The sequence below is a fragment of the Protopterus annectens genome, chromosome 9.part0 (genome assembly GCF_019279795.1).
Source record: "Protopterus annectens isolate FY-2018-M chromosome 9.part0, PAN1.0, whole genome shotgun sequence".
Taxonomy (NCBI): domain Eukaryota; kingdom Metazoa; phylum Chordata; order Ceratodontiformes; family Protopteridae; genus Protopterus; species Protopterus annectens.
This window is the reverse complement of record NC_056743.1, coordinates 179,172,826-179,197,145: the sequence shown is the minus strand read 5'-3', so window position 1 is coordinate 179,197,145 and position 24,320 is coordinate 179,172,826. Positions and strand designations below refer to the sequence as shown.

The following is a 24,320-nucleotide window of genomic DNA, read 5'->3' as shown; positions in this document are numbered from 1 at the left end:
TGTGACATCCTTGTCTAGTACCTCTAGTGATTTGGATTACTTTGGAAGTAAAGGGACCTAATTTGACATATGCTAGATTATTTTCATAGATTTTTTTATCATTATTATAAAAAAGGGGGAAAATCAAATAACTGTAAGACTTTAAATAAATAACCCCAATTTAAGGAGTCAAAGGCCTTTTGAATATCTGGACCTATTATCAGTGCTTCATGGTTTCCTCTATTGAGGTAATCTAGCAGTCTTAATACTTTTTAATATTATCCTGTGCATGCCTGTTATGTATGCAACCAGTTTGGTCTTCATTAATTATTTTAGATAAGGGTATTTTCAATATTTTGACCATAATTGACATAAATAGTTTATAATCATTATTCAACAAAGAAATTGGTCTATATGAGTTGCAATTATTAGGGTCCTTATTCTCTTTTAATATAGGGGAAATTAATGAATATCTCCACGAAGGAGGAATATTTGCTAATATTTGAACTTCAAGAAAGGTTTTATGTAGGAGAGAGATTACAGAAGACGGGAACAATCTATAAATTTTGATAATTAAGCCATCTATTAAAGGTGCTTTATTAGACTTACTTCCTTTAATCCCATCTATAATTTCCTTTTGAGAAATAGGTTTTTATATATTCCAGTTTGGACTTTTGGATGATCAGGAAGATCCTTTAACTCAGGGACACAAAACTGTGTTGCTTCTGCAGCTCCTCTGTAGGATAGGCCTGAATTAGGGAACTGTCTAGGGAGAGAAAACATGTGGATTTTCGTCAGTCTTACATGAGTAAAGACTGGCTCTATATATTTGGAGAAGGACCCAGGGTATAGCAGAGAGGCCAAAGGGCTAGGAAATGAAATGGTAATAAGATTTTTCAGATTTGAATCTGGGGTACCTCCCATACACTTTGTGAATAGGAATGTGCAAGTATGTATTTTTCACATGTATGATAACTAGGAAGCTATCATTCATTAATAACTGAAGAGTGAGCATTCTTAGTTTTATTACTACTGCATTCATGTTCAGTCTGGAAAGGGCTTCTGAGGTCCTCTTTCTTGCATGCTACAGTCTTGTATAGAAACACTTTCTCTTCTCTGAGTCTGAAGCAACTTCCACTGCCTTACAATCAAGTTATTCTTTTAAAATACTTATAGCAATGACCAGGTTGTTCTTGTCATAAAGAGCATAATTAGGTAGGGAACAAACTGAGCAAGCTTTGTGAGACAGCCATATACCAGTTTCTGACACACCGATTTTCCAAAGGTCAAGACAGATCACTGCTCTTGGGAGAAGGGGATTCCCTACCTGTAGGTAGGCGAGGGTAGAAAATGTCATAGTTGAGAAGAAGCATTACAGTTGATAGGAGGAGCTATGCCTCCTGACCTATGATGCTGTTGTATAGACTGGCTTCTCCTACTCGTCCAGGCTTGCTGCTTCTTCTCAGATTGCTTATGCTGCTCATACTGTTCACTTTTATTTGTACTTCTATAAAAAAACTTTTAAAGGAAAAGTTCTTAAAATATATGTGTGTAGGGAGCTGAAAGTTTTGTCTGATTGGTTGCCTGGTTTGCTTTTCTACTCTGATTTCCTACATATCTCTTAGAATAGGAAGCCAAATAAATGAGCTTTATCTAGAGAAGAAATCAGGAGTTACCCCTTCATATATTCAGGAAATAACAGTCCTCCCAGATAACAGTCCACATGGCAGTGGCTCTGTAGCTTAAACCAAGAATATCACAGCCACATTTTAATAACATGCTTGCCTACCTTAGTTGATACAATACCTCTCCATGGGTATAGTGGACAAATTTACTGAACTGGGCATAAACCCCCCACATAACTTGCTGGACTGCCAACATTCTCACATACAGGACCCAGGCAGGAAGTCAGGATTGGTATACCTCCTCCACTTAGAGACTGGTCACCAGCAGGGTACCTCAGGGCTTTATGCAGGGACTGTTCCTAGTTGGCATTTAGTTCTCAAAAGTAAATGCTAATGTCAAAGGCCTTTGGCTGACCAAGTTCACAGATAACTGCAAATTTGGAGCAATTATATATTCTGCCCATAACATGAACATTTGACAAGGGAGTCAAACACACACAAATAACTGGCACCAAAGTCACGGACTAAAACTCAGTGCCAAGAAATGCATTATACTCATCCAGGTTAATTCCTCCATTGTTAAGACAGTCCTAGGAGCTAAGAGTTGACCCAGCAGTCAGGGATCTGGGAAAATATATAGACAATAATTTGGCCTTTGACAAACATGTGGCCAAGGTAGTACTCCTTTGGCGTGTAATTGACAAAACATATGCAACAGTTGGCATGCCCACAAGGGCTATTTACTAGGAAAATCCAGGGTAAAATCACATTGGTCTGTTAAAGCAATATCTCTGTACACTGTCTCCTATATGTCACTGAGGGCAGTGTATGTCTGACATACAACGGCATCCTCAGAGCCTGCTTTGATGGACCTATTACACATCTTTAAAATGAACAGCATCAGAACCACTACTTCCAAGGGTATACATTTTGCTTGTGACATACATGAGATATGTTTGTGAGACAGATATGTTTCCCAGAGGATCCCCAGTCTTTGGAACAGACTTCCCATCCATGTGAAGCAGGGTCCATCCCCAGTCCTATTTAAGTGTTACCTTGACCATTGGATGGGGAAATCAGAAATTTACCTTGGGTCTGACCCCAAGTCTTTGGTAGACAGAGGTAGACAGATATGCCCAAACTAAAATACCCCCCCCCCCCACACACATAACTTCTAAAAATTTCCTAACATACTCCCTCTTCATAAACACCCATGATACATAGTATCACATCTGGGTTGGACTGCAAGGCTAGGCTTATAAAGGTCCTTGTTGTTGTTAGTCTGGTATATAACTATGATACTATGAACTATGAACCTGTGATAGTCTAGCTTCCTTTACTCTTAATGATTCATCCTGTATCCCCATTAACAATCTACTTCAGTAATCTCCCTGATATGGAATCACATGTCTGGTAATTACTGGTCCCTATTTCCCAGGGTAGCAGAGATGAATCCTTTTTTCTCCTAATCAGCCAGGATCCTACCTTTTTGTTATTTGTCAGTGTTCTGAGTAGGGAGAATTCTAGAACCTCTAGCAACTCCATTAAGATGGCTGCAGACTCCACTGTTGGCTACTTGAACAGGTGCTGGTCCTGAACCCTTTATTTTATTCATTTACATTTTGTTAACTGGGTTAGCCCTACTGGACAGAGCCCATTTACAGAGGTGACCTGGGTGACGGATACAAAGAAGAAGCAGCATAAAGAGTTTACAAAACACATACGACATTTATTGTATATTTATTTAAGTAGGTCATACATGCATATCAATAGCAGTTAAAATATGTGGACAGCAATAATATTACAGCATAGCCAGGCAGCAAAAGGATGTAGTGAAGGTATAATGAAGATATAATCATATAATGCATTACATTAGACTTAATCAGTTGTTGTTGTTGTATCTTTCGGCTTTTCCCCGGTTAGGGGTCGCCACAGCGGAACTCCGGTCCGCTAATGACTGGCAGCAGATTTTTACGTACCGAGTTGCCAGCCCTGACGTACAACCTTCAACGAAGGCATGCCCATTCACGCATGTCTCCACACAGAAGATGCTTTAGCTGAGAATTGAACGGGCAACGTCTTGCTGTGAGGTGGCAACACTACCGCAGCACCACCACCGCATTAACTACATTGAAATAATCCAGATACAATGTCTATGGTAAAATTCAAAATCTGAGTGAGTAATAATATAGTGTAACTAGAAAGAACTGAAGTAGGTAAGGTAAGGTAACAGGAGATGACTGCAGCTCAAGGAGGTATGATGGGATATAATATAACATAGTTTTGAGGAGATGGAGGAAAAGATGAGACAGAAAAAAAAAAAGGTAGGCACGCATCATGCAATGTAGGAATATGGGTAGGAAAAAGCAGTGTAACCCAAACTGATACGATAGAATAAACAAATGTGATGTGGCAAGGATGTGGGTGAAAACTGTATAGCAAGTAGAATGATAAGAAATAAATAATGAAAGGACAGGCAAAACATTGGGTAAAAGTGAGAAGGTGATAGAAAGAGATTAGCAATAAGGAAAACAGTTGAGAGAGAAAAGGAATATGCAATACTGATAGGTGTGGGAAAAAGGGAATAAAAGAAAACAATGTCTCAAAGAAGAAAAGAATTACATGTCTCGAGAGAAGGGAAGGGCAATGGAAGCTAAGGTTTGACCTATCTACATTTTTAAAAATTATTGTATTTGAGATTGTTCTTAAAATAAGTGGTAATTAATTCCATTTGCTTGAAGGTTTGGCTTTATGTAGTAGATATTTTAGATCCTGTGGTCATTTTGGTTGTATATCAAATGAGTAGATAACTGAGTACCTGTAAGAGATTTTTAAAAAGAATTTTGCATGTGAATGTGAGCTGTATAAATTTGGTTTTGTTGTTAGACATTATTTACTTATAACAAATTACAAAGCTTATACGTTATTTTGTTTATAAATTATTATTATAAAGTATGTTTTTGTAATTCTATCTGGCTTCATTGGGGCCTGTGTATAGGTATCAGAATCCAGGAAAACTGTCTCAAAAATGCCCATGAATGTCTACATTATGGGACAGATTGCAAAGCATTTTACAGAGGATGTGGGTTGTTCAAGGCCCATTAACTCTTAGTTCTTCTGGGTGGAAGAAAATTTTCTAACCTTTTTTTTTTAAATACACTCTCATAATAGGTTGATGATTTTTTTTGCAAATAGGAACTCTGCAGGAATGAATCCTTAAGAAATAGTATCATCATCATTTATATCAAAACCCAAGGGTGAGTGGATCTAATATGAATATGCCAAATATTCAAAATATTAAAATATGAGGTCTCCTCAGAGGAAGGGGCAATTTTCCTATTTTAATTCATTTCCACCCCAAAGTAGATGGGTAAGAGTCACAGCCTGTGTGGGAGTGACTTGCTGCAGTATTAAGAAATACTCTTCAATAATAATTTATTTAGTAGTCAGGCGATAATGGCAGTACCGTGGATACATATGTAGCGGGAGTCTGCATCCTTGATGTCAGAGTCTTGAATATTTTCCTGGAGAGAGAATTTGTTCAAACCTAATATAACAGGGACATTCTCCTGTACTGATGCCCCATGGCTATTGACATCTACAAAAATAGTTAGAGCATCAGTGCCCCACTGAGAATGGGGCAGAGAGTCTTATGCTGGACTTCTGAAGCCAGGCCAATATCTTTTGTAGATGCCTGGGAACTGGGATGTGGTTGTGCTGAGATAATGTTTCTTGCCATGAAATCTGACTCTGAGCCCTAGGAACTAGTTCGTTTGGAAGCTTTCGCCCTATTACTGAAATTCTACACTAAAATAGAGACTACAATAAGGATTTCCTACACTGGGGGCAGATGAACCATAGCCTTCCTGATGCAAAATAGCATAGATCTTGGTGGGAACCCTGGTTGGGTTGCAACAGCCTCTGTCATTAATCTTGCATATTCTGTTAACATAATCTTCTTGGGGATTTACTTTATATGATGTTTTTTGAGATATGTTGGTGACTCCTTGAACTAATTTATCTTCTAAGGGGTTGGATGTGGCACTGTTGGAAGATATACTTACTGAACAGTCAGCATCCTCAGGGTCAGGGCTACTAACTTGACAAATGTCTTATGGTTCTCAGCCCTTTTTAATATATTTTTCTTAGTGTAGCAGTGATTGTAGTTTACAAATCACACTTCCCTCCTAGACAAAAAAAAATGCAGATGGTAATCCTTATCCTTAGAGAAAACTGCTCATATACAGGGATACTTATTGGTGAGTTTTTTATCTGAGGAGATCACTGGTCACACACAAAAATAAAAAAATAAAAATTCACAGTTAATGTATAATAACTTGAAATGTCAAAAAGGTAAAAGGTCTTTTTGCTTGCCAGAAAAAGTAGCTGACATACTCCATTAAAAGATGGTGACCACTCACTTCTGTCCTAGAAAGAACTTAAAATTACATGTGCTACACAAACCTTTATAGCTGGGAACATGGACTTTTCTGATGACCATATGCCCTACCCAGGACATTTGAATTTCTACAGGTCAGGCAGGAAGACTGTTGTATGCCTGGTGAGTAATCCTGTTCATATTCTGAATGCACTGCAGCAATTGTTCTTATGATAAACATCCTCAGTTACTATGCAGGTATCACAAGGCCCATGGTAGTAAACTGCTGCTGGTGACTTATGAAAACTTGATAAAAATATATCCAGTCATTGTTAACTATTGTGTAAGTTGTTTTTTATGAAGTAAAAAAGTCAGATCTATGCATGTTTGCATGATGGAGATTGTATAAAAAATGTGTATATTAGTACACAGTTTATATCTAGCTAATATGGAAGGAAAGTTCTGTTGGATAACAAGTACTGTGCAACATGAATAATAGTTTGCTACAAGCTGCAGTTAATCATGTATGTATAAACATGTACCAGGTGTGTCATTTACAAGCAAACAGAGAAATATTCCTTTTAAAATGACAGTATACAAATCATTAAGGGCACATTTTACAAATCACCAGAGCTCTGCCAGACCCGCGGCAGTGGTGCTGCGGTAGCATTGTCACCTCACAGTAAAACGCTGTCCGGTTCGATTCTCAGTTAGAGCGTCTTCTGCGTGGAGACATGCATGAATAGGCGTACCTTCGTTGAAGGTTGTGCATCAGGCCTGGCAAGCCGGTACAAAAAAATCAACTGCCAATCATTAGCGAACCGGAGTTCCGCTGTGGCGACCCCTAACCGGGAAAAGCCGAAAGACACAAAGAAACCAGAGCTCTGCCAGACAATTATAGTTAAGTTTAAGAAAAACTATAGTACTGAAATGACAGAACATCCACACATTTTAAAACTGGACATCATCAAAGTTTTAATAGTATTACAGACAGCTACTCTATGAACAGCTTTCTTTTTAAGTTTAAAAAATCTGGTACAGTGCAGTTGCAAATAAGTAAAATCACTATATTTTAATGAAAATGTTTTCAGACTTTTAAACCTCTGATATTACCTTTTTAAAATATAAGCAGGTAAAAATCAAACAAGCTCTGCTTCTGTTTTTTTAACCCCTCACACTTTCCCTAACCAGAAATCACAGACTGCTAATCATGTATTATTTTACTGTTCAATACAGCTGAAGGTTTGCTGACTTCTAAATTTGATTATTGGGTGTCCCAGCAATTGTGAACAAATTATACAAAAAAACCCACTCTTTCACTATACCTCTCAACTGTACAGATTTGTGCAGAATGTCCAGATTTTTGCTTTGTAATTTTGGTCCATTTTCATAAAATTTGTGGTTTTCTGTCAAATCTTTAACAAATTGTTGAATACTGAAGTAAAAAAATAACTTTTTGATTAATAATTCGAGTTTCAGACATCATACCCTTCAGAAAAATTCATGCTAATACAAAACTTATTATTCTATCAACTGTCTAAGTTTGTAAGATCAATATTTAAAAAATTGTTTGTATTTTTTGGCCTTTGTCCCCCCTCCCAATTATTTATGGCTTTGTAAAGATGTCTTGCTCTAAGATGTTGAGAGGTATGACTGTCACAGTCATTGAGTGAGTTAGTATAATTGGGTAGCAACACACTTTTTTGACTGAATTAGAAGGTAAAGCTAACTAAATTTAACATTTAACATTTATAACTAAAACTATATTTACCTGTGGATTTATGCTAGCATGGAGAGCCTTATGGTCACAAAACATTATTTAATTACTTTGTTTTAGTTATTCTTGGTTGAATTTTACATTTATGGCCCAGTTAAAGAATTTTAGCGAGAATAAAGGCAGAAGTTATGTTTGTGATGTACAATCTGCTCTGGCTGCTAGAACAATAGTTCAGTCTTAATGAAGACTGATTTGCTTATGCAGTTCTGTTTAAGATCAGGATGACTGTGTCCTTATAAAGATTTAAGAACACTATCACATGATGCATATTAATGAATTACATATTTATATTTCAGAAACCCATTTTGTAATATAGTCATAATACATGCTAGCACTGGGAGGTGTGCATGAATTTACTCTTGCAGAAATTTGAACCTGAAGGCAAAGTCCAAGGGATCAAATTCACTAGACAGAATGGAATAAATCCTACTCAAGTCTCACTCCTGATATTTGGGGTTTGTGTACCAGGATATAAATGGCAGTTTGCTCCTCCTTTGTGCTTTATTAGCAGTATTACAGAGATTAATTCAGCTGAATGATTTTTTTCATGTTTATTTTTATTCAATGTAGGTAGAGTGGCCCAAAGGTCCTTTTAAAGTAATTGCCTTGTAACATAATTAAAAAAGAGAAATAATTATAATAGTTGGAAGCACAGTAACATATAGAAAACAAACTTATGTACAAGACATTGCATATTTAAATGTTACAAACCAGTGAATTAATAGCCTCAAATTCAACAGCAGTGGTTGATATGCATTTTGATTAAGAAACTAAACGTGAGGGATTTTTACTGTGTACAGTTACATAAGTGTTTATCTGCTAATAAGTGATAAGAACAAGATTTAAATATAGAAACAAAAAGTGAGTTTCATTGTAGTCAAGGAATGACAGACACATCCATAGTTTGGGACCCCAGTAAAAGAAGGAATTGGTAAAACATCACAGTATATAGTTAAAGGCTGGTAAAATTAAAGGATTGGCCATTGGTAACCACAGTGTAGAAGCTGAAGTTTTATGCATGACGAAAGGGCACAGAGTAGGACAGTGCTCCAGATAAAAAAACTTTGTAGCAAAGAGAGCAGGAAGCAATGATCATTCTAAGCAAAATGCTCAAGACCTTAGCTTTAGCAAGAGTAACAAAGGGGTATTCTGAGTGTAGAGCTATAAAGTCTACTGCAGTTGATTTAAGAACAAGAAGTAACCGATATTACACAGTACTCCATGAACATGGAAAATACTTCTTTTACAGTGCTGTTTCTGTCCACAGTGTTTAGCAGACTTACAGTTTGAAGACATATGGCCAGCATAGTCCAATTTTAACTAGGCGCTACATCAACTTAAATGCTAAGGTAAGTTTGTAGTCAAAGCAGATGCCAAGGTAATTAAAATGTTAGACAGAGTGTAGATAGTCACCTAGAGGTGAGGCTAAAGAACAAGTATTAGAAACCTATAGGTGTTTGGCAGTTTTGGAAATGTTTTATGTTTTTATGTTAAGTGTATGTCCATTGAACAGAACTAATTGCAAATTGCTGTAAGGTGACCAGTAAGAGTTGAATTGATGTTTTCTAGTTATGCATCGAATTCCTATATTATAAAATCATAACAGTAGAACAGTGTGGGTATGCTGGGAATGATAATTCTTAAGACATTTATGAAAATAATGAAAGGCAGCATTCACATGATGGTTGATGAGGAACATCATCAGCTTTGAGTGATAGAAAGACTGGCCTACTTAGACTCTGAAGAATTAACTACTGTATTATAATTATACTAAACTGTCCTTTCTCCCCACATTATTAGAGTGCAAAAGTCTGCACATACAAAAATGAATGTAGGCAGCTAGCAGAAATAGGATCATTAGAAAACTGTGTTTACTTACCATCTCCATTTTCATCTACCAGCTGAAAAATTTTGTTGCACAGTTCCTCTGGAGTAATTAACGGAACGTCTTGATCCTGTTTCCATCCCTTTTTCAGGTGATAAATAGACTGCATGAACAGAAGAATTACTGGGTGATTACTATAGCTAGGCTGAAGACACAGTTACAGAATGTTGCAGACCACATGGTACTGTGGCATTGTCTTAAGATCACGACTCAGTTAAGCACAGACAGGTAAATTTCTGAAGCTTTCATTACACTGAAAAACAGAAACATACATATTACTAATGGAATCCCCCTTGAAATCTTCCAAACAGAACAAATATTTACAGGGATAACCATACAGTGCAGTGGTTACGATGAAATGAGTACCATTTTGTAGACAGAGTTGGGTTCCTAATGCTCAAAATTGTATTTGTATACTGTATAATTCTAAGTAAGCAATATAACCGATTTAAAGCTTTGTGCACATTAAAGAAAACAGGCAGCTATGCCTGTAGAGTGTTGTCAATGAAAACTAAATCAGTAGACATTATTTTTTTTCCAATCTCTTATATGGTGAGTTGGGATTGTTGTACATGTGCATCTCTGACACGGTCATATATCTCATGAGCCCTTATGTCACCTCAGTCAGCAGGTTCACTAGTTGCTGTTGCAAGCATTGTGGGAAATGGGACGGCCAGGAAACAATCATGACTACATGCAAAAGTTCCATCTTTATTTTGTTACAGGTTATGGTCCCCGCATCATATGCATGCAGACTAATGTTTTAGAGGAATGTGTAATGAACCCTGTTGTGAGGGATGCCCCCCACCTCCCCGAGTGATGTCCTCCTGGGTTATGCTATTTTTCTTCAGTCAGGCACTCTGGTAAGCCTGGTCTCTACCTAGTATTTCTCACTGGAGAAATAACTCTCAGATATATACAATACCCTTGACCTATCCCCTCAAAGGAAAGCAAGCATGCTGAGCCTCATCTTTCATTTCTTGCTTGTGCCATTCTGATGTCTAGGTAGGTTGGGATGAAGGAAGCAGCCACCCTGGCCACAAAGTGTTAAGGGGCACACTCTACAGATCCTGATCAGCCTTTAATGTATTACCTCAGAATTGAAGCTCTGTAGTGCTCTGTGTCTTCACTGCATTACCAGCAATCAGAAATGCTGTTATTGCATTTGTGGTCAGAACTGAAGCACTTTGTGTCTGGCATAATTTATAAATTAATAGCAACTGCTTCTTTGCTACAGATTAAAAGAAGAGACAAGCCTTTTTTTTGTTCCTCAAGTCCGAGCTTCTTTTTTTTTTTTTTGGCTCCTCAATTTAGAGTTGAGTGGGGGTGGGGGGGTGCCAGATCAAGGAACAGAACTGGGCACAATAACAGCTAGCTACACCTCTGATGTCAGTCCTCAGATTGCTGCAAACCCAGTTCCCTGGGTTGTAATCAGGACCTTATCTCTCTTCACCATCAGAAATGGTTACTCATCTGTTTTCAGATGCTAATGTACCTGCATTGCTGTCTGTACAGATTACAGATTACTGTTACAAATAAAGTGGTATTGTTCAATTGTCCTAAAGGCGGCATAACTCAAAATATACATGAAGGTTGCAAAAATGCTTTGCTTGTATGGGTGTTTGCAATAAAAATCTGTTAAAATAGTTGAGGGAGACTACTTATCTGCTTACAGGTATCAGCATTCTATAATAGGATCCTATAATGTATTCATGTCAAGCATAGGCACTGCTTTCTGGCAGCAGGACCATACATATATATGGTCATTAGAAAAGGAACTTGCACTGTCAACCCCCAGCTAGGAATGTATGTTAAGGAAAGAGCCTGGAACAACATACTGCCCTAAATTTAGAAGCACAGCTCTGCATCTGTTACATCTACTAGCTACTAGTACTTCCTGTCCAGAATTTGCATTAGTTTGCTCACAGAAGGAATAAGCCTGTTTAGTCAGTTCTTTAAGTGAATATAATATTCCCCATACTTTTCACCCCTCACTTCCTTTGAATGTTCCATGCATTTCTTTTCCATCACTTATTCTGGTAAGCCATTTCACAGGTCCACTGACCTCTCTGTGAAGAAGTACTTCTTCAGATATTGATTACTGTTCTCTGCTTCCTGTATTGTCTCCACTATCCCTTGGCTTCCTGGTCCAGGATGATGCTCTCAAACCTCTCTAATATGATCCTTTATACTACCATATTCCCTCCTGTGTGTCTTCTGGTCCCTAATGAGATGAGGCCCAGTTTAAATATTTTTCCCTCAACCCACACAGTCCTGGGTAGTTTTCTTCTGTTTTCCTTCTTGCAGTTTGCTGCCCCTCTGTCTGTATGTCCTCTTAATCTCCATACCAAACTAAGGGTCTGGCCTGTGGAGTGCAGAACTGTTTCTCTGTTTATTGGAGTCTATCCCCCTAAAGATATATCCGGTCCATGCCCCCTCTCACTCTGCACTTGGCGGCACAGTTCAAGTGTGATAAACTCTTCCTCATCCTTTTCTTTTCCTTTTTTGCATCACTTCCACCTTCCCTAGCTGACAGATCACACCAACGATGTTGTGTTCAGCTGTCGCCACTGACCCTCAGCCATTAACTTTCTCCTCACTTGGACACTAACTAAACCGTTATTGTTCACTTGCATTGAAAAGCACCATATACCTTCAAGTAGGAGGGTCTGCCTATCATGACACCCCCATTATTAATTTCCACCTGGAGGTTACAACATATGAAATCAGTGCAGGATATGCTAGCTGTAGAATATCAAACTGCCATCCTTCCTACAACGCTGTTTGAGCATGGAGTAAGAATAAAGAAGTAATGAGAGTGTGGGGCTGATGAAGGTGGGCTTGACATCCTGGTAAACAGTTAAGAAATGCAATGTATAATTTTGGTCAGTTTTCTTGTTGCACCCTATTTCAGTGCCATCAATTCATGTTGTGTTCATTATTTTAGTCATTCTGTATCCTAACCTCTTTACCCTTCAGTTATTCCGTCCTGTGATTTTGCTCACCTTGCATCCGGTCACCTGGCATTTAGAGACTGTTTGTTCAATGATGAGTCAGCCCATATAGACTCTGAGCCTTATCCTCTCTTAGTTCAGCTAGCTCTCTTTCCATCTACTCCCATTCTTTAGAAAGGCCGAATCTTTATCCCCTTTCTCTGTCTTGATTCATTTGACATCTGTAACAGAGTGTAATGGTACCACGAGGAACTGTCTAGCAGATGGTACCAATAGGCAATGGCGGGACCACTAGGCAAATTAGATAGTGCAGGGCATGTGGATATCTGTGAGAAAGAATAGTTTTATACTGAATAACATTTAGAAACAAGGACTTGAGGCTGGTCCCCATGAAACATTATCTGAGCTATCAGCTACTCAGACAGGAGACAGGACCCTGTATAAGGCAGGATGCTGATAACAAGGCAGAAGTCAGTGTTTCAGAGTCTGAAGTTTTTTTTTCTGTGAAGAGAGATGCATCGAGGCCAGAGCAGTTGGCTCCAAAAATTTTTATTCTGAAATGTAGAACTGCCAGTAGAAGCCCTGCGGTTGAAATCCTAAGCCATATTTTCCACTAAGTAGTGGTGAGGTAGTGGTAGTTACTAAGGATATTTGTTTGCTAGACATTTTTATTTGCCAGAGACTATTATTTATCAGAATGTGTAGCTGTGTGTTAAAGATTTTATTTTGTGTGCCAGAGTCTTTTACTTTCATACACTATATGACACCATTTCACCATATGGCACCATTTACCAAGACTTTTCTTCTGTGTGCCACTACTGCTGATTATGCATCTGAAAGGCACAAAGCAGAAGAACTGCTACCACTTGCCAGAGGGAGGTCCAGCAAAAGAGAGTTTGTGCTATTTTCCTTACAAGACCCAACTACTGTTACTGTTTTCCAGGGCAAGACCTAACAGAAAACACTTTGTATGATCGGTTTTCTTTTGAAAATAGACTTGTGACTGCTCAGCAATAAGAGACATGTTGGGAGAAAGACAGACATTGACTTTTATGTTGTGCTTTGGCTTATTTAAGGACTGTTACCTGAGAACTGATTGTGAGGTGCTATCAGGCCTAATATTTTGTTTTTCTATCACCTTTCTAACACAGTTCCACAGCATTGTATGTTATAATCTTGTGGTAGTGATATATAATGCAAGTTGTTAGAGATGGCAAAGTAGTCTGAGTTTCTACCTGTCACTATATTTTCAGTTCTGCTTTTTGTAAAGTCTGTCTGCCTTTAGGTTTGTTACAATAAAACATTTGCTTAAAAAAGAAGCACTGTGCTGTTGGCTGCATTTACTTACTGCACATTTTTAAACATCTTTATTAAATCACAATTGCAAGAGTAAGAGAGGTGCACATGCATTTACAAAAAAGAAACCATAGTAATATACTTAATATTTTAAGGCAGACTACATTTTTAACACTTACCATTCACTCCAGCATTACATAAATTGCTCAGTTCCTGCCTTTCCTTAGACGTCACTCTTCCTGCTCATGAATATTATTTTGCATGCATGCTTCTTATAAATTTTATTTATTTCTGTGCAATTAGCTCCCTCCCTTTTCTAAAGATCCCTCCTCCAGTTATTTTATATCCTTTACAATATTTGGTACTTCTGTTACTCTTGATTTAGATTTTGATTTCTGTTTTTTTAGTAACTGCATTTTTGGCAGCTAATGATATTAAACTTAGTATGGCCTTACTATGTCTAAGCAAATTCCCGTGTACTAGTTTAAAATAATAATTTCCTCAGATACAACCATTTGTTCCACAATCTTTTCTGTCAAAAGTACTTTGTAGTGAGTTTTTAAAATCTTCCAACTCTTTACACTCCCCAAAAACATGTTCCCAGTTACCTCTATCTTTTCCATCACACCTCCAGCATTTGTTGTCTACCTAAGGAAAATGTTTCTGAATACAGATTGTGGTATAAAATACCTGTGCAAACATTTTCAAGCAAAAATCCTAAAATCTCTGGACTTGTTGCATACTTGGGAGCCATACAGATGCCCAGTATTGTTCCTTTGTAAATTTTATTTCCACTCTCTCTTCCTAATCTTTTCTTAACTTTTCTGACTGATTCTTACAGTTATTGTGTATTTTATATGTTCTACTAATCATCACTTTTTTAACAGCAGCTTCTGTTCTAGTCTCAATTAAAAACTCTACCAGAGCTGATCTTTAGTTAGCATTCCCCTTTATCCATTTCTCGTTGCCTATACTCTGTTGTTAATCCCTGGTAGGGACATAAGTCTGTGTAACACGCAGTCCAAAACACTTCTTGGCATCACCCCTCTCTATTGCCTCTCACTCTCTAGTTATTTGTTCCCAATACTTTAGTTCATTTAGTAATTTCCTTCAGTAAATTCCATCCTCTTCATGTCTATTTGCAATACCCATACTTGCAGTCATCCCTATTGGCAAAACACATTTTTACTGCAGAAACATTCCCCCACCCTACATTTTTACTAAGATTCAAACCGAACACTCAAGTTCTTTGCAATCTATCTTCCAATAATGTAATCTTAATTCAAACCGAACACTCAAGTTCTTTGCAATCTATCTTCCAATAATGTAATCTTAATTCAAACCGAACACTCAAGTTCTTTGCAATCTATCTTCCAATAATGTAATCTTAATTTAACCTTAACATTCCCCTGACTAGTTCACTACAGCTTTGTACTTCTGGGATCTGATGTTATCAAATTCAGTTTCCATGACATTCCAAGACTGGATTACCCTTCCGGCATTTTAAGAATAATCAGAAAGGTACTGCCAATCTAGAAAATCTGAAATATAGTAAAGAACATTGGTTTCTTTTGCACAACTTATTTGTTTTTTTTTGAGATAACTTTCTAGCTATGTTTAGGTAAAGTGCAGTTGATTCTGACTTCATCTCTGTACTATGTGAATATTTAGCATATGCTCTTGCTAAATACTATTTTATTTACTCGTATTATATCCTAATGGTTATAGACGAAAAGGGCTCTTGGTGAACCCTAAGATAGAAAGACAGACAGCTAAATAGACAGATGGATGGATGGATAAATAAAAACTACATTCCCATTCAATTTATAACTTGGCCACCATTAATTCTTTTGTGCCCATTGTGCTTTCATCTGGGTACTGTACCCTGCCTCCTTAACTCCTTTCTCGCTCTCTCATCTTAATTACTAGCATCATATTCATATACATTAACATTAACCTTCTGTTCTTTGTTCTTATTTTTACCTCTTTCTCAAGCCTTTCTCCATATTGCTAAGTACTGAATTCTTAACCCATTCCCATAGTTTGTTTACCCCTCAGTTTAACCTTGTCTCTTAAAGTGTTTGTTCATATCTGTAACTTACCTAATGCATTGCAGCATGTGATTTTCTTAAGTGCTCTGATACATTTTCTTCCTCAGCATTCTTAATTTGTTTGGTCTTTTGTTTAATAAAAAGCTTTCTAGGTTTGTTATTACGAATATGACCTCATTAAAAAAAGGAATATGACCACATACATTTCCTGTACCCTCAGTGGTATTGCAATAGAAATAGTGAAGGGATGCTCCTATAGATGTTTATGAATGCACCTCCATGCATGAGCAAGACTCATCCATTAAAGTCTATGGCTGCTCCTAAATAATAAACTTACTCTTACATCAACCGAGATTTTGATGAACTTTAGGGGCTGCAACATAATAAAAGTTTTACAAAGCTTTTTATTAAGCAATGATACAAATATATTATGAGGGATAGGATGCAAAATGTATGGGGGCACATAAGTCAACATATGCAGTGATGCAAATACAAACATGAACAAAACTCTTCAACTCATTTTCTAACATCCATGCCCCCTCTGCATAATCCACCCAGTGAAATCCCACACCGCTGTCTTTGTCTTTGGCTCCTTCCCTTTCCTTCCTTCCTGAAACACTCAGTGGCATGATCACTTCTGGCTAACTGCATCTTCACCTGGACATCACTGACTCTGTCTCCCTTGGTTAATTCCACACCTAGCATTCTGTCATGTTTGGTACAACTTCACTCCCAGCTAAATGAACCTGTCATTGTCCAAGATCTCAACCAATTACTACTTATTCTCCATTATGGACCACAGATCCTCCCACACTGCCGCCTACATATGAAGATTCCCAATAATCTAGTATTCTTACCGCCATCTTTTATTCTGTCCTCAAGCCTCTTAACCTTCTCCTTTGAAAAGCCCATGAGGTTAATACACTGTACTGATCTACCAACTCTCCTCTTCCTTCATTTAACATAAGTGAAACAGCACTTACCATAAACTCTGATCTTTCCCACTCTGGTTCATGGGATGTTGATCCTCTTTCTCCTCATAATCTCATGCTTTCTGCCTTGCCAAACATAGCTTGTCAAGCACCCTTACATCTCTGCTCTCTTTGTCATTCCTAAATAAACTATACTCTTGAACATCCACGTCTCACCCTGTCTTGTCAAAAACACATTCTGCTGCGACACCACCAATGTTAACCGTACCTTCCTTCATCACTGTTCGCAACTCCTACATCGCAATTCCCATACACCATACATTGAATAAAACACTACTCAGCTATGCCCCAAGTTCTCATTGTCTGTAGTCTCCCAGCTTACTACCTGTACCTTAGTTAAAAGGTAGCTTTCTCACCCAACTTTAAGCATTACTGCATTTTCTGAATTAGGAAGGAATCTGGCCCTGTCATTGATTTTGTTTCTTTCTATAAGGCCTTTTCACTATCATCTTACCAGCTTCCCACCTTTCACTTTGATGACTGATACAGGCAGCTATTGTAGTCCCTATTCCTCAACTTATCTGGTGCACTGATTGATGGCAGTCATACTTCTAAGAATTGTACTTCTATCTCCCTTCCCTGCTATCGTTCTGTTATCTCTCTGACCCTGCTTGCTTTCATACCAGCTGTCCTTGTGACAGAATATTGATGCCTGTGAGGAACAAATGATGTATCCATGTGCTCACCCTCTTCCTTAATCACCTCCTCTCATGACATTTTAATTTTAAATCCTGAGATTAGTTTCACTATAACTTATTCACTCCTGTCTCCTTTGCCAAGCCTCTTAATCCCCCTATGACTGCATTTTCAATCTTTTCAGTCAGCGAAACCCCTTTTCAGTCCTCTGATTGACTTACTTCTATTGCTTCACTTCTTGATCTTTGTCAGTGTCCTGCCTACTTTTAACCTTTTGTACCATACTTGTACTACCCTGCTTACCCCTGCCACTGCCAGTTGCCTTTCTCATTTCCTTTACTGCACAAAACCCTTCAACAATTTCTCATGCATTCATCCTTCAAACTATGTTGCTATTTACCCCTGTTCATTGCCGTCATTCATCCCAACTTACTAATTTTTCTGCTTTTCCCTTCATGCCTCCATTAGCATCCCTTACCTGCTGATTCCACCTCTACCTCCAGGAAGGTTACTGCTTCCTTGTCCTTTTTTTTCAGTGTCTTTCCCTGTCCAAGTTTCTGCTTGTCATTTTCTCTCTGTCCTCAAATTATCTCCCTTGTCATGGACCTTGCCAGACGTATTTTACCACTGGTTCACCTGTTTTCTCATGCCCACTCTTCTCTCCTGCTCCACTCTACCTAGTTTCCACTTTGACCACCTCTTAGCTTCCTGCCTTCTATCATTTTCTTCTTGTACCCCACCTCCTATATCATTTTAGTTCACTCATTTCCTGCTTCAGTATCTCTATCATCTTACACTTTCCATGTACAGATCCTACCACAAGTTTCTTAATGACTAGCTCACATCAGTGCCATTTAGCTTATCATATTCTCCAATATCTCATCCTCGTGGTTTGATCTGCTTCCCAATTTATATATCTGTATAAAGCAGTTCTAATATGGCCTATTATAGCTTAGTATGCTCTTAGCCAAATGGTCCAGCTGACAGTAGATCTGATGTGCTCCACCCTTTTCCACATTTGATGTGATTTTATATCATGGAGATTAGTAACTTTTTGAATAACACTGTGTCTATGTCTACCGCCATCCTGTTTCCATTGAGGTTCTACCTAATTATCATAATACATTTTCTCTTGCTGGTACTCAAGTTGGATACTAATGGCTTCACAAAGAAACTCATACTACAGTTGAAACTGTGGCTTTTGCCTACAGACTGTCCTCTGAATTCTTCCAAATCGCTTTAGACCACCTGTCCAGCCCTTATATATCCAAAAAGGTGTAGCTTCAATCATAGAGAAGTGACTGAAATTGCACTTTAATAAAATTCAGAAAATGATCACTTTTTAGGGAGATAAAGCTTTCTATGCACATCCATTTAAGTCTGTCTATCATGTGCATCCTCACAAATGAACTGCTCAGCTCTCAGAGTCCTGCAGCTTGGAAAAGAAAGAAAGAGATTCTACCATTAAACTAAAGAGCATATAAGGAGGTGTTTTTCAACCAACACCTGGCCATTGACTGATACTCTGAGAAACCCTAAAACAACCTACCCTCCCCCTGTTATCACTCTTAGTCATTGCATTATAGTGCAATTGTCCCAAGTGTTTTGAAAGATACAGTCTTCATATCTTTACCATGCCCCCTCTCTAAAATTTTGGAGATATGCATCTTCACTCAGCTCTTTTAGCACATCAGTGACAATAACGTCTTCAGTGACACTCAGCATAGCCTCCATTCTGGTCATGGCACAGACACTGCGGCAGCAAGCGTGTTATTAATTGTATTAATTTGACTTGGAACAAGCCAATTTTCATTGGAGGCCCAGGGAGAAATGCTCCAGATGCATAACTTTGTAATGTGGGAGGAAACTAGAGCACCCAGATGAAACCCACATGAAAGCAAGGAGGACATGCAGAGTCCACACAGAAGTTACCTCAGCCAAGAATTGAACTGGAGAACCTCTTGCTGTGAAGTGACAACACAAACCGCTACACCACTTCGCTGTCCTGTTGAAGGGCCTCTTTAGGGGGTTTTACAGGTCCTGTTTCAAGCTGAACAGTAGGCATTCTAAAATGTTATTTGGTCCCATAGAAGCAATATTCTTGGCACTGGATAATGCTTTGAGAACTTATTCCTGGGAAATTTGAGGGGTGTGTGTAGAAGTTGGTATGTTATAGAGGACTGTGAAGGGGTGAATTACACCTAAATGTATCCATTAGGAGACTGGTTATGTCCTCGGGATTAGACTAACACATTTTTATACCTCTTAACCTCTTAGCCCAAGAAATCTGGACAAAGGCTAAAATAACTGGGGGGGGCAAGGGCCCAAAAATAGGGACATACTTTAAATATTGTTCTTATAAACTTAGAATGTTGCTAGAATAACATAATTTGTATTAGCATGCATTTTCTGAAGGATATGAAGTCTGAAACTCAAATGTATTGTCATTATTTAGTGACTTCAATCTTCAATGATCTGCCAGAATGCCACAAATTTTATGAGTAATAGACCAAAAATATGAGGCAAAAATTGGAACATTCTGTGAAAATCTAGACAGTGGAGAGGTATGGGTTACATTAAACAGGCTAATGATATTCAGAAAACAAACAAACAGCAAAAAAAAAAAAAAAAAAAAAAGTAAAAACAGCTTCTGAGATACTCAGCAATAACCATTCAGCATTGTCTCAAAATTATTTCCCAAGCTTAGTTACTTACAAACATATGCAATATGGCTATTAGTTATTAAACTTTTGTTCTTTGACAAGGTTGATGAACTGATCCAAACAGGATTCCATTTTGAGCTAATAGGCAGACATACTCAAAACATCATGAACAGTAAGATAAATTATATACAGCTATGAAATAAATCTATTTATAACATATATAACGTAGGGGTGGAAAGAAATCTAGTTAACAGACAATGAACTCTCAGTAAAATGCATATATCCTCCATCCTGCAGTGAACATTTAGTAGAATGGTCCATCAAGCAGTAAATAGCAGAGCAGAGTATTATGATTTTTGGTAGTAATAAATAAATTCAACAAGGCAACAAAAGGTAGATTCACATATGTAGCTAAAATGAAACCATGTGCTATAAAAGCATAGAATGCAACTCTCTAGAGATATCATGGCCAAGACATAAGGACATTAACTGCATAAATACAGAAACACTGCATCAATGAGGGAACACTAAGGGGACTGGGTAATGTATCACAGACAAAGGACGTACTGCACTAAATGGATAAGCCCAACTTTTGGAGGCAGCAGAACTAGCTATGCTGATTGTAAGGAAGAGAGCTACAGTACTAAAGAACTGACAATTCCCTGTTGTAGTATGTGTAAAAAAAGACATAAAAGATTATTATTTATAGAAGCCTATGCAGGGCAAAAGTCATATAATCACATTTTCAGGAAGTATTCAATGTAAGTGCTCTCTTGGCAGTCCAAGAAGAAAGGATAATTATAAGACATGTTTGTACAAAGCAGTACCACTGCACATCTGTGTTGTCTGTTCACCATGAATATATAACATCAGCTGTTAATGTAACATTTGAAATGTTATGAAAATAGTTTTGACTGTAACGTTTGTTCTGTTCATCAGTACATGGTTTGTGACTGAAGAGGGTCAGTAGATCAACTTACTCAGTCAGTGAACAAGTGGTGCCTAAAAGTAGTTAGCTGGCTCTGATTTGGCTACATCTACTGCTGGATTTTTTATGAGTTATTGCGTTTATTCATGAACGATACCATTTATATAAAATTGTTTAAAATGAGTTCTAAAGTTTGCATTACAGAATCCCAAAAGCCCTTCTCTCAATATGTTGCATGACTGCATAACTTCTAGGAACATTCTGCATATACAGGATCTTGAGAAGGCATGTGTTTTGTAGTTACATACAAGTGGTCTTTGAAATGCAGAATGTGATAAATAAAGGTGAACTGCATTAGATAAAAGCATTTCTGAGATAAAGTCAGTGAAGCAGTAAGGGCTAAGCAGTTTTAAGTTTTGGTACAAATATTAGCAGTGATCTTGAAGTCTGTTATAGGAAACCTTAAAAGTGGACAGGGAGACTGGAAATATTACCAATTAAAATGGAAATATATAACAGGTGGGAGAGCAGAGTAGGCCTGGAACCCTTTACTCACTAAGATCTTCCACTGATGACTCCATGACTCTAATCAGACCTCACGTCAGGAAAGACACAAGAGAAAATACATTTGCAAAGTTAGCACCATCTTTATAAAACAATCTGTCAAGAAATAAGAAAGCTCAGTGACTTAAAAATGAAAGTCAAAAATGATTGTAAATGTACCTGTTTTGGTAATGGGTAAGTTATAAACCCATGGCAGTATCTTAACTAAAAATACCAATGAATTCTACATCCAGTTACAGTTAGAAAGTTGAGTTACTTTATAACCTGAACTGTACAAGTATGTTGTTCTTTCAGCTTTTCCCGGTTAGGGGTCGCCACAGTGGAACTCTGGTCCGCTAATGATTGGCAGTAGATTTTATGGTACCGAGGTGCCAGCTTGACGCCCAACCTTCAATGAAGGCACGCCCATTCATGCATGTTTTTCAAATGCCACTCGACCACAAGGAGGACATGCAGACTTCACACAGAAGGCACTCCAGCCGAGAATCGAATGGGAGAACCTCTTGCTGTGAGGCAACAATGCTACTGCTACACCACCGCGGCTTCCTTACACTGAATGTGTCACTTCCACTAAACCCACATGTGTACTATATTTACTCATGGACATTAACATTACAGCCACATTTTCAAGTTGTTTGATTCTTTATAGCACACTTGGGTGACCTCTGTGTGTTGTAGGTGACATAGGTTTGTGTATCATGTATTTGCCTACACATGTGCAACTTCTATGAGTTGAGATTTGTTTAACATGTGTAAATGTATGTGTTGCCTGTTTGAATATACTTTGTAGCTGACAATTTGATCTGGGTCATGTTGAAAAAGGTCACTGGACAAGCCCACCAACCTAGTTAACAAATTATTCAGTCAATCAAAAAGAAAAAACAGAAATCTTAAGTTTGGCAATGGGAAACAAACATTGTTTGAAATAAAAAAAAAACATATTTAGTGCTAGGTTTCCTTACCACATAAATAATTTTTTTGTGTAAGATAGTTTCTGGCCAAAGATAATACTAATGTACTTGAAAGCATGGTCTGTTTCAACATATGCTTTCTGTGGTAGAGCAGATTATTAAAGCAGATCTGCCATCAGGAAGTGTTTATTGATATATTTCATAGGAGTAGACTTATCAAAATTAAATCAGCTACCAGCTAAGTTTCCACTCTTTAGAACACTTCTTGCTAGCAGTGGAATAAAGCCCTCTCTGTGTACCACCTTACCTGGCTTTGAATAGTGGGCGTGGTTGCTGGGGGAGCTAGTCAGGGAGGCAAGGGAGTCATTGGCTGACAGAAGAAGAGCTTACCTACCTAGAGGGAGGATTCTGCTTAGTTCTAATACATGAGCTCACTCTAACAGATAGCAGGGTCATTGCCTTGAGGTAAAGGAATCAGGCAGGAATGGCTAACCCCAGAAAGCAGGCAGAAATAGACATCATTAGTGTAATTAGAACAGTAGACAGCAAAACACCTGTTCAAGGATGAGGGGCAGTATTAGGCAACAATGAGAAAGCCAAACTAACCTAATAATAATAAGCGCTCAAATTCCCCTGCCCTATGCAAAGACAATGAGCTACTTGAAGAAAAACTACCGAATAGGAAAGACTAAACTCTGTACGGTTAGGCAGCATGCTAAATATAGCTAAGCAGGACTAAGGGAATGAATGACACAGATGGGAGCTCTAGTAGCCAGATGGTCAGGCTGGGAGAATGAGAAAAAGTTTCCACCTCTTTAATTAATGTTTGGAAGTTACAGCTCACAGAATTAATAGTAAACCCAGAACTCAGAATGATGAATTCAGCAGAATATGGCAATAATAGAACTATGGCTCAGGTCTGGCCTTGGTTTTTGATGAAGGTGGTTAAAAGTAGTGGTCCTAACACAGATACTTGTTGGACATATAAGGTAAACAGCTATGGGCCCAAAATGGATGCCCTACATTTTGCTCCCTGTAGTTTAAACATTTCACTGATGAGTTAAAGAAAACTATCTATGAACTTGTGTTTCAGCATTGTCATATACTTTGGAGATGTTAAGGAATAAGTCTATGGTGGTCTTTCCATTAGTCATATATAGCAGCCTGTGATCAATGATTAAGGCTTACTGGTCACTGTAAAAATACATGTTGTCTAGTTGTTAGCAAAAATATTGCTCAACATATCTGACTTAGGTATAGACAGAGTTGAAAGGGAATATATTCTTTAGGAGGAAAAGTTTTGTAGTGGGAATCTTAAGAAGAAATTGCTCAGCAGTCAGATAATAACTTTTTTATTTTTATTTATTTTACATTTGTTGATCGGGATAGTCCGACTGGATATATGTCCATTTTCAGCGGAGGCCCGGGGAGAAAAGCTCCAAAGCAAGTACAACAATTACATAACAATTAAATTAAAACATTTAAGAGATGCAATTCTTAACAGACATAAGTAAAAACATTTTAAAAACAGATTCAAATTATTATTATTTATTTATTTATTTATTTTTCATATTTAGGTTGTGTAGGTTATGTACTTTTCAGTAGAACACACAGAGATGGATCAAAGCACCATGGAAAGAGAGCTTCAACCGTAGAATACATAGAGATACAACAAAGCAAC

At 37.8% G+C, this 24,320-nt stretch overlaps 1 protein-coding gene across 1 annotated transcript in view; it reads right to left on the bottom strand.

The window, feature by feature from the left end:
* Nucleotides 1-24,320, bottom strand: part of LOC122810864 (guanylyl cyclase-activating protein 2-like) — a 91,910-nt gene that overhangs the window by 19,290 nt on the left and 48,300 nt on the right. The window contains exon 3 of the mRNA XM_044082416.1: nt 9,639-9,747. Coding sequence (XP_043938351.1) covers nt 9,639-9,747 — 109 coding nt within the window. The remainder of the gene's footprint in view (nt 1-9,638; nt 9,748-24,320) is intronic.